The sequence below is a fragment of the Brachionichthys hirsutus genome, chromosome 11 (assembly GCF_040956055.1).
Source record: "Brachionichthys hirsutus isolate HB-005 chromosome 11, CSIRO-AGI_Bhir_v1, whole genome shotgun sequence".
Taxonomy (NCBI): domain Eukaryota; kingdom Metazoa; phylum Chordata; class Actinopteri; order Lophiiformes; family Brachionichthyidae; genus Brachionichthys; species Brachionichthys hirsutus.
The window spans coordinates 12,101,240-12,112,265 of record NC_090907.1 but is presented as its reverse complement, the minus strand read 5'-3'; the positions used below and the strand labels follow the sequence as shown (position 1 = coordinate 12,112,265).

The 11,026-nt window shown below is 44.5% G+C and overlaps 1 protein-coding gene and 1 long non-coding RNA gene across 2 annotated transcripts; both read right to left on the bottom strand.

Moving 5' to 3' along the window:
- Nucleotides 1–215: 215 nt before the first annotated feature.
- On the bottom strand, nucleotides 216–1,786 carry LOC137901132 (uncharacterized). Its single transcript, XR_011105699.1, has 3 exons — nucleotides 1,712–1,786; nucleotides 1,543–1,575; nucleotides 216–306 (listed from the first exon to the last, which is right to left on the bottom strand). It is a non-coding gene; the product is annotated as an uncharacterized lncRNA (long non-coding RNA).
- A 33-nt stretch (nucleotides 1,787–1,819) lies between these two features.
- On the bottom strand, nucleotides 1,820–5,064 carry elna (elastin a). The gene is made up of 7 exons (XM_068745808.1): nucleotides 4,902–5,064; nucleotides 3,892–4,071; nucleotides 2,881–3,054; nucleotides 2,577–2,741; nucleotides 2,447–2,485; nucleotides 2,148–2,281; nucleotides 1,820–1,933 (listed from the first exon to the last, which is right to left on the bottom strand). Exons 1-7 carry the CDS (start codon nucleotides 5,062–5,064, stop codon nucleotides 1,820–1,822), a joined length of 969 nt encoding a protein of 322 aa, XP_068601909.1.
- Between the last annotated feature and the right edge of the window lie 5,962 nt (nucleotides 5,065–11,026).

Genomic DNA, 11,026 nt, shown 5'->3' with positions numbered 1-11,026 from the left:
AAACTAACATAAAACCAACAAACAAGCAAATGACCTTTAAAATCGCCATAACGCAAGTTTACCTTTGCAGAGAACTGTCTTACCTGGTTGAGGAGTTCCAGCAGAGCCTGCATCCTTGGCTGTAAAGGCAACAACATGCTCACCCGCGATGAACATTTCCCATTTAAGAAAGTGCATTTTAAGCTTTACCTGCTTCTCCGGGGAGACCTGTACCACCCGATACCACAACGGCAGAACCATCTGGAACGCCACTGACGCCAGTGCCTGGAGTAGCTCCTGGCCCCGAAATGCCGACTCCAGTGACGCCTGATAGGGAAGGGGAGGCATACTTAAAGTCAGCAAAGTGATTGTACTCTGATCCGTTGGCTTGCAATACAAATAAAAACAGATAAGCGACAACAGAAAAACGGTGACCGTATCTTCTGAAGTATTCGTCTCTCTCTAAGACAAGCGTCACTCTCTTGAAATGCTGAAGTGGTTTGTATAGACAGTAGCGTCCGCTAAAGACAAACTGGACAAACAAACCTTGACCTTAACCCTAAATCAAAGTGCCAGACGAAGACTTCCTTTCCTGATTTTCCCTCTGGGATCAATAAAGTATTCGATGTTCTGTAAAACTGGCAACGTTTTGATGGTGCTACCCCAGACTCAGAAGACCAAGGCCCGTTCATGGAACCAGGCCTTTAGAGGGTAGCTTATCCGTAGGCAGCTGATCGCTCAGCGTTCACCCCTGAAATCCAGCCACCACCTTTCATGCAGCTGTAAGGGTTAAGTGCGAACTGACGGATTGGTGTGGGCAGACGCATCAGCCTGCTGGGCCCAGGTTACAAAAACACGAGACACGCAATATCATCCAGCTTTCTTGAGCCTTCTTGAGGAGGTACCAGAACTCCTTAGGACAGTGGTTCTTAAAACCCTTTACCTCCGGACAGGCCCGTCCCAGGCCTCAGGACCATGGGGGCCATGATTGACCCTAAATTTATTTTACCTAATATTTGCCCATTATTTTTAATAAAATCATTGACTGTTACATTAAACGTAATTTTTAACTCAAAGGGGGGAGGGGGGGCAAGCGCGCAGAAGGTGAACACTGAACAGACTCGGTCTGGCTGTGAGTTTTGGGTTTGATTTGTCAGAGCACTGTAAAAAGTTTAAACCCCAGTGTAAAGTGTAACGAGCCCTACAGAGTATTTATCTTGACCTGTGTGTACTGCTGCACATTATCTTGACCTTGCCAGTGACTGTCGCTGGAGGAGAGCATCCCTTCAGTAAAATGAAACTAACTAAAGACTACCTGCGACCCAGCATGTCACAGGGCAATGTTGACCATTGAGAGGGAGCTCGTCAAAAGACTCGATTTCAGTGACATTATTAGGTGCATGGCTTTAACACTTTGATTCTGTGGACTGTAGTACTTCCTGTTCTTTCCATAAACAGATCTCCTGCATCCAACCGAATGGGAGGAGACCATGGTGAGGTAATGAACTGGAGTTGGTGAACATATTCTGACTAAATTATTAAATAATGAAATTGTTTACTGACCATAATTTGGTGGTTTCACTCCCCCTGGGTATCCTGAAAACAACAACAGGAAAACATTCCCCCATCAATGTTTTAATCAATACTTTGTCTCTATTTATGTCACGAAAGTCACGAATTTGGTGATTCTATCTACTGTCTTTTCATTCAACTGCCTATCCCTATACCGTACCTTCAGACCCAACCCCTCCTACAGCTCCTCCTCCGAGTCCTCCTGTTGACACGCCTCCTCCAGCGACTCCTGTCCCGCCCAGCCCTCCTGTTGACACGCCTCCTCCAGCTACTCCTGTCCCGCCCAGCCCTCCTGTTGGCACGCCTCCTCCAGCGACTCCTGTCCCGCCCAGCCCTCCTGTTGGCACGCCTCCTCCAGCTCCTCCAGCTCCACCCAGTCCTCCTGCCATTAAACCTAAGTAGGGGAAAGAGTAAAAGAAAATGCAATATGTTGAAAAATTCATTCTAATTAAAAATTATTTTTAAAATAACAGTATGAATGTAAATTTTCTACCATGATAATGTATATTGAAATAATGATTAAACAATGAATAAATCTTGTTAGATATCACACACAACAAGCCACAGCAGGATATTATTGTGCTTATTTATTACACTGTACCATATTTAGCAGCTTTTGAAGCCGCAGAGTACTGTCCACCTCCCAGACCTCCACCAGGGAAACCTCCTGCTCCACCTGCTGCCCCCAGCACTCCAGTTCCCACGCCGACACCAGGCCATCCTGAGGCACCTACAAAAGGGACACAGAAGAGAATGCATTGTAAATTTACACTTACCAAGTCAAATAAAATCTATTATGAATTAAAGTAACTACTAAAACCTCTATCTTACCTATCAGAATACATTTCTATGTAAATAATGCATCAGATAATTTTGTAAATAAAAACACAATTACCATACTTTGGGGGTTTGACTCCAGCACCAGCACCATAACCTGTGAGAAGGCAGCGTAATATTTGTGACCTAATTAATCAGATCATGATCAATTGAGGAAATCGAAGCACAATTTTCGCTGAGTAACTTACCAACACCATAGCTGCCCCCACCGAGAGGTACCAGTCCTGCTCCCCCTGGACCTGCTCCTCCTCCGCCTCCTGCTCCTAGGACTCCTGCATATCCTGGTAAAAATGGCAGTCTTCCAGGAGTTCCCCCTCCAACTGTCCCAACACCCAGATTTACCCCAGCACCACCTGGACCGGAGGTGCAAATAATAATAAACAATTAACAGGTTATTAAAAATTATTTAGGCCTGCATTTTGTTTGTTTGTTTTGTTTTTGTTTTTGTAAAAAAAAAAAGGAAAATGTATTATTTGTTTGAATCCCATTTACCGTATTTGGCAGCTTTAGAAGCAGCAGAATATCCTCCACCTCCCAATCCTCCGGTTCCTGCCACTCCTGTGCCTCCTAGTCCTCCCGTTCCTCCAAGTCCTGCTCCTCCCTGTACTCCTCTTCCTCCTAATCCTCCTGTCGCGCCAAATGCAGGTCCTCCTCCTCCCCATATGGCTGTGGAGTACAAATTTAGCACTTGAATTTCTCCTGAAAAATCAAGGACCTTGTTCTCGACTGCTACAGCAAGGTCAGGCTGGGAGTTCCTACTGGTTGAGAAACACTGGAATAGCAGTCGAGAAATAATAAACAGGCTGAACAGCACTCCTGCTAACAATCCACTCCCACCTCATTTATCATGCAGTGGAACCTCGGTTCACGAATGAAAGCCGTTCTTTGACTCCGTTTGTGACCACAAATGTTTCTCAACCGAAACAATTTTCGAGAAGGAAGAAGACTACTCCTTCATTTACGCTGAGGCCTCTTTGCCTCACTACAAGTAGCAAGCTTTTTTTGGGGGGGGCAAAATTTGTGTAAATTTAGCCCGAAAAAAGCACAAGAGACATGGTGGCGTAGTGGATAGCGCTGTAGCTATATAAGGTGCTGCATTCGGCCCCTATCAGTGTGGAGTTTATATGTTCTCTTCTCGTCTGTGTGGGTTCTCTTGGGGTCCTCCAGTTTCCTCCCATGTCCAAAAACATGCAATTTAGGTAAATTGGTCACTCCAAAATTGTCCATAGTGTTTTTTTAGTGTGTGCGTGAGTGCTTGTCTGTCACTCTCCGTTCAAGCAATGCACTGGCGACGTATTCGGGGTGTACTCAGTGAACATGACTCGTTCTGCGCTCATAACTTAACGCTTAGAATTTTGATTCTTAATGTAGAATGCGACTTGAGATTTGAATACAAGTACCAAACTGACTTTGGTAAGGACCACGCCAGCACTTAGACAGACCCAAATAATATTTGAACATACATGTATTACAAATATTAAATTTACATTAAAAATGCTTCACCATATTTAGCAGCTTTAGCTGCTGGTGAATATGGTAGTCCTCCTGGGACTCCTCCAGGAACTCCTCCAGGAACTCCTCCTGGGACTCCTCCTGGAACTCCTCCTGGTACCCCTCCTGGTAGTCCAAATGGTGCTCCTGGTATTCCACCTGGTACTCCTCCAGGCACTCCACCTCCCAGTCCTGCCATGATGAAAGAACCGATGAATTCAACATGACAGAATTGCACTCACAGTACAGAAATACCTCGACATACGAGTACTTTGAAATACGAGCGTTCAGAGATACGAGCCAGTCTGCAAGCAATATTTTGCTTTGAGATGCGAGTGTCAATTTGAGATATGAGCACGCTTAATTCATTCAGTGGTTTTTGCAGTATTTGTGAATATTCTTTATAATATGTGATGGGTCTAATGAAAGCGAGGGGGAAGGATGGCAGTGAGAAGAAAACAAAAGCATGATGATGATGGCGATGACCGTGGTGCCCGTAAGTGATGGGACACACCAGTACGAGCGGAGTACATCGACGATATGTACAATCCTCAAACAGAAGGATGCTATCAAGATCACAAAACCTTCCAGAGGCAGAACTATTATGTCTAAGTTTATGTAAGCGTATGAGTAAGGTACAATTATGGAAGTATAATATAAAGTGTCTACGCACCATCCAACTCTATGTCCAGTGTCCTCCCACGTCCAAAAACATGCAATTCAGGTGAATTGGTAACTCCAAAATTGTCCATAGTGTTTTTTGAGTGTGTGCGTGAGTGCTTGTCTGTGTGTTCAAGCAATGCACTGGCGGCGTATTCGGGGTGTACTCGGTGAATATGACTCGTTCTGAGCTCATAACTCAACACTTAGAACTTTGATTCCTAATGTAGAATGCGACTTAAGATTTGAATGCAAGTACGAAACTGACTTTGGTAAGGACCACGCCAGCACTTAGACAGACCCAAGTGATATTTGAACATACATGTATTACAAATATTAAATTTACATAAAAAATGCTTCACCATATTTAGCAGCTTTAGCTGCTGGTGAATATGGTAGTCCTCCTGGGACTCCTCCTGGGACTCCTCCAGGAACTCCTCCTGGTACCCCTCCTGGTAGTCCAAATGGTGCTCCTGGTATTCCACCTGGTACTCCTCCAGGCACTCCACCTCCCAGTCCTGCCATGATGAAAGAACCGATGATTGGGCGGTTCGAGTCCCAGCTCAGACTGTCTACATGCCGAAGTGTCCTTGGGCAAGACACTGAACCCCAAATTGCTCCCAGTGGATCTGGCAACGCCTTGCATGGCAGCAGTCGCCCACTGGAGTGTGAATGTGTGTGTGAATGGGTGAATGTGAGGCCTAATTGTAAAACGCTATATAAATGCAGTCCATTTACCATATATCATTTATTATATCATTTTGTGTGTGTGTATCTATATAGCAATTAAAATAGTTTTTTCCATTGTTATTAGCATTGATTTGAGTGTTTTTAGATGCTGGAATGGATTAAATTGTTTTCAGTTATTTTATATGGTTTAAATATATTTGACGAGTGATTTGAGTTACGAGCTCAGTCCAGGAATGAATTATACTCGAATGTTGGGGTATTACTGTCGAAGACTTCAAACTATCCATCTATCCATCCATCTTCCACCGCTTATCCGGGGCCAGGCCGCAGGGGCAACAGTCTCAGCACGGACCTCAGCTAAGGTGGACAACATGTTCCACTCGGAGATGTGGCCAAAGATCCAATGACACAACAATAAAGTCGATCATCGGCCTCTGGCCGAGGTTGTCCTAGTGCCACGTGCAATTATGGACATCCCTGTGTTCGATCAAGATGTTCGTTATGGAAGAATTGTGACTAGCACAGAAGATCAATAACAGAACACCACTCACATTCAGATAGGGGAGGGCGTTCATGCCATCCCCCCCCCCCTCCTCCAAGTCTCACTGTCACTGCCCACGTGAGCGTTGAAATCCCACAGAAGAACAATGGAGTCCCCGGTCGGAGCAATGTCCAGTAGCCCTCCAAAAGACTCCAAGAGGCCGGGTACTCTGCACTGCCATTCAGCCCGTAGGCCGAAACAACAGTGAGACACCTGTCCCCATCATGAAGGTGCAGGAAAACGTCGTGTTTTTTGAGTGTGTACGTGAGTGCTTGTCTGTGCGTTCAAGCAATGCGCTGGCGACGTATTTGGGGTGTACTCAGTGAACATGACTTGTTCTGCGTTCATAACTCAACACTTAGAACTTTGATTCTTAATTAGAATGCGACTTGAGATTTGAATGCAAGTACGAAACTGACTTTGGTAAGGAACACGCCAGCACTTAGACAGACCCAAGTGATATTTGAACATACATGTATTACAAATATTAAATTTACATTAAAAATGCTTCACCATATTTAGCAGCTTTAGCTGCTGGTGAATATGGTAGTCCTCCTGGGACTCCTCCAGGAACTCCTCCAGGAACTCCTCCTGGGACTCCTCCTGGAACTCCTCCTGGAACTCCTCCTGGTACCCCTCCTGGTAGTCCAAATGGTGCTCCTGGTATTCCACCTGGTACTCCTCCAGGCACTCCACCTCCCAGTCCTGCCATGATGAAAGAACCGATGAATTCAACATGACAGAATTGCACTCACAGTACAGAAATACCTCGACATACGAGTACTTTGAAATACGAGCGTTCAGAGATACGAGCCAGTCTGCAAGCAATATTTTGCTTTGAGATGCGAGTATCGATTTGAGATATGAGCACGCTTAATTCATTCAGTGGTTTTTGCAGTATTTGTGAATATTCTTTCTAATATTTGATGGGTCCAAAGAAAGTGAGGGGTAAGGATGGCAATGAGAAGAAAAGAAAATCATGATGACAAATGCCCAGTCGGAGCAATGTCCAGTAACCCTCCAAAAGACTCCAAGAAGGCCGGGCACTCTGCACTGCCATTCAGCCTGCACGAAGCCGCAGGAAAGCGACCCTCTCATTCACTGGGGTAAACCAACACATGGTGGCTGACATGAAAAGCGACATGAAAACACACATTCCATAGCGAGTCTCTCTCTGGGGATCAGGTTGTCGAGCCCCTTGCCACCAGGTGCTCGCATTTGAGCCCTGACCCCAGGCCTGGGTCCAGGGTGGGGCCCCATACCAGGCGATGTCGCGGTTCTCATTTTAGATTTTAGATTTTGAACTGCCTTTTTTTCTGACCTAACACTCTAACATTCTATCTAATAAATATATTCATCATCACCTGGCACCCAGGACCTGCTTGCCATGGGAGACTCTACCAGGAGCATAAAGCCCCAACAACATAGCCCCTGGGTGCTCAGACTCCTCCACAGCAATAAGGTGACAGTTCCAGGGGGAGACTTATTGATGAATTGCATGATAAATTGTTTGTCACCAAAAGGGGCTTCGGTGTATGTTCAACTGCCCCCCTTTAAGCAAACAGAAAGCAGAAAGAGTTTAGCCTTGTTCAACATCGGAAGTTGCACCAACAATCTGGAGTCAAGGCATTGCTGTTGAAACAATATTAGAATTGTTGAAGAATATATCCAGCATGACCTGTCTGGGACACCGTACCATATTTAGCAGCTTTAGCTGCTGGTGAAAACACACCAGGCACTGGGAATCCTGGTACTCCTCCTGGTACTGCAAGCGGTGCCCCTCCTGGCAGTCCTCCTGGCACTCCACCTGGTATTCCTCCAGGCACTCCTCCCGGTACTCCTTGCACCCCTGATTTTCAGAGGAACACCAGTGGAACAAACGGTTCAATATGAACTGAGAGCTTCTCACTCAAAGTGGTATTAAACCCAAATCGAGACTTTTCACCGTCTAACATCATGACAAATAGGTATCATAGAAACAACGCCTTCGGACGGTACAGTTTGGGGCACCAAGAGGAATTTCAAGGTTCATTTAAGTGGACTTTGACAATTTCACTTGTGACTGAAAAGGTCGCACAAAAACGATGTGTACCGGCATGATTCAGACAAAAACCATGAATGTTCTCACCATATTTTGCAGCCTTGGACCCAGGTCCATATCCTCCTGTAACATATTTAAAGACGGAAAAAAGTATGATAACATTTCTACAAGTAAAGTACAACAAAATAAAGAGAGGGAATTTTACATTTTCAGAAGCCATTCTCATTGAATGCCAATGTGCTTGGATTGGATGAAAATGATAACCTCTAACTGTAAAAGCCTTATGATTGTGTGTACCTTCATATTTGGAATAAAATGGACAAAAAAGTATTTAAAATTTCAGTTCAGTTTACCAGATTTTTCACCATAATCAATCAATCTTTCTGTTGGACAAGAGCTTTCCAATCATGGTTATCGACTTCTTGATTATTTATTTATTTATTTATCACTCATTCATTCATCTTCTTGAATGCTTTGCCCGTTACCGGGTCGCAGGTCGCATCGGAGCCTATCCAGTACACCCTGGACAAGCCGCCAGTTCATCACATGGCCATTCACACAGACAGACGATCATTGACACACGCTCACACCTATGGACAGTTTAGCGTAACCAATTCACCTCCTGTGCATGTGTTTGGTGTTGGGAGGAAGTCGTAGAACACGGCGAGAACCCACGCAGAGACGGGGACAACATCCAAAATCCACGCGGAAAGGCCACAAGTCGGATTTGAACCTATGGCCTTCTTGCTGTGAGGCAACAGCCCTATCCTGCTCCACCGTGCTGCACTATTCATTCATTCATTCATTCCATCTTCTGAAAATATACCTCCTGGAATCTGTCCGGGATAAAGTCCACCACCAACACCACCACCAAAACCACCAATGCCGCCAAGGCCTCTCACGCCGCCAACGCCGCCAACACCTCCAACACCTGGAACAGAAGTCAAAGACATACAAAGACATACACAAATTACATCAGGTTTGAATTGCAATGAATGTGGTTCCTATGCTCACTCATCGACTCTTGTTTCAGTGTTGCACGGTACTTGTACTGTGACGACACTGACAATAAAAACTTTCCATTTCTAATTTCCCTGAGGGACTCACCTATCCATCCATCCATCCAACCTTTCTGCTGCATGCCAATCAACAGTATATTTGTAAAATAATATAATCAAAAATCAAAAACAATTCACCAGTTCCAAAGGGATAGCCAGGCTTGGTCCCAGGACCACCTTTTCCTCCGGGGAGTCCAGCACCACCATTACCAAAACCACCATAACCTGAAACATGGCAAAATGACATACAGTGTCAGACAGGATAAACTCAGGATTTTAAAACGCACTGCTGTTAACAATTTGTTTTTTTAATGCAGAATCTTTTTGTACCATAGGGTAGTTTGCCACCTCCAGGTTTAGCTCCATAGGGACCTGAACAGGAAAAAAAATGAACAAAAAGGTTTATACAGTAATGAAGTGGAATGATTGATCATATGAAAACATGATTATCATACACAAAGCACATTACTTACATGTAAATAAATAATGTGGGACATACATGAAAACAGCTCTTGAGAAGAACATGAAATGATTGTGGTTCATCTTCACATCAGGTTTAAGGTTTTCAATGATTATTTCACATTAGGAAAATAGAGAAAAAAGGATGACAGATTCCAGCCAATTCTAAATAAAGGCCATGTCATGTTTAGAGAGTAAATGACCACAGAGATGTTTGAATAATAATGTAAAAATGTAGAATAATACCAGCAATTTACAAAAAATATATTCCTTAATTTCCAAAATCCACTGAAGTTAAATGTTAAGTGACTTCCTCTGTACATCAACAATATCAGAGCGTAGCCTGTGACTGTTTGATTACAGTGACGTAGACCTGCCAAGACCAGAGAAGCCCCCCCCCCCCCCCACTGGTTATCAGGCCATAAGTCAAGTAAACTGTACACTGGAGAAAGCTGAGCAGTAAAACCGACCAATACCAGATCGTTCTCATCAACATATAGTTTTCTATGGAGGGAAGCGAAGCCCTCTAGCTGTATACTTTTAGATCACACCTTGCAATTTGGGCGATTTGAGGGGGTATCCATGAAACACTCCTGGCTGCATGGGCCCGCCAAACCCACGGCCTCCTGAGACAAGAGAAATACGTTTCAATTCTGTTCAGCCATGACTGAGAAAACAGGGGGGGGGGACGACCAATAATCATTCATCCAGTTACCTTGTCCTAAAATTCCTTGCCCGCCACCTCCAACTGCAGAAGAGACATCGAATGCAATCAGAAACAAAGATGAACCATTAGATTTGAACGCGAATGTAAATGTAGCTGCTGAAGACTGATTTTGAATCTGACAAGACCTGAAATCGCTGGCGGAAGTACAATTTCCAAAGCTGAAGCTTTGTGTATATTTGCCTACATTAGCTTTGCTGAAGCGTTCGTCATATTCAGTACGTTCAAATGACCGGTAATAGCATAACTGTACAAGTGACGGTTCATCAAATTGGATTGTGCCAACAATCACAAGTAAAAAACAAAAACAAAGCCTCACTTGATTTGGGATTTAAGCCGTTACCGGTCACCACACCAGGCAGAACGCCGCGTCCACCGAACCCTTGAGACGGTAGAGAGTCAGGCCACATTAAATCTTTGGACAGCAGCAGTTTGGACCAAACACGTGATGCAACAACTGTAACAACCAGTAAATAGTGACTCAAGAGACAAACCTTGTCCTGGTACCAGTCCACCTTGATAAAGTCCAGGCACACCCACACCTGTCAGAGAGGAAAACGACGTTACCTCTGCAAACACAGCGATTCACATGGAAGAGATGTGACATGCACGGGAAGTAATAATCGCATCTGGGACAACGTTGAACAGGAAACACCGTGGAGGTGGGCAGGATGCAGCAAAGACGTGCTACTTGTTAGCAGAAGAACTGACTCACTGGCATCAGCAAAGAGATCACAGCGCATAATATTGAATGCAAAGATTTGTACAATATGATATGAGTTTATTTTGCTAAACGGATTTGTTGTGGTTCTGCTGAGATGCGGAGACTAGGAAACCTGGCACTTTGGAAGCCTTCTTTCCCAGACCGCCAGCTGCTCCTCCAGGAAGGCCCGTCTGAGGAATGACCGGCACTGGAAAAAGATTCCATGTTACTTGGCTAAATGAACAGACATGCAAATACACAGAGGTATTCA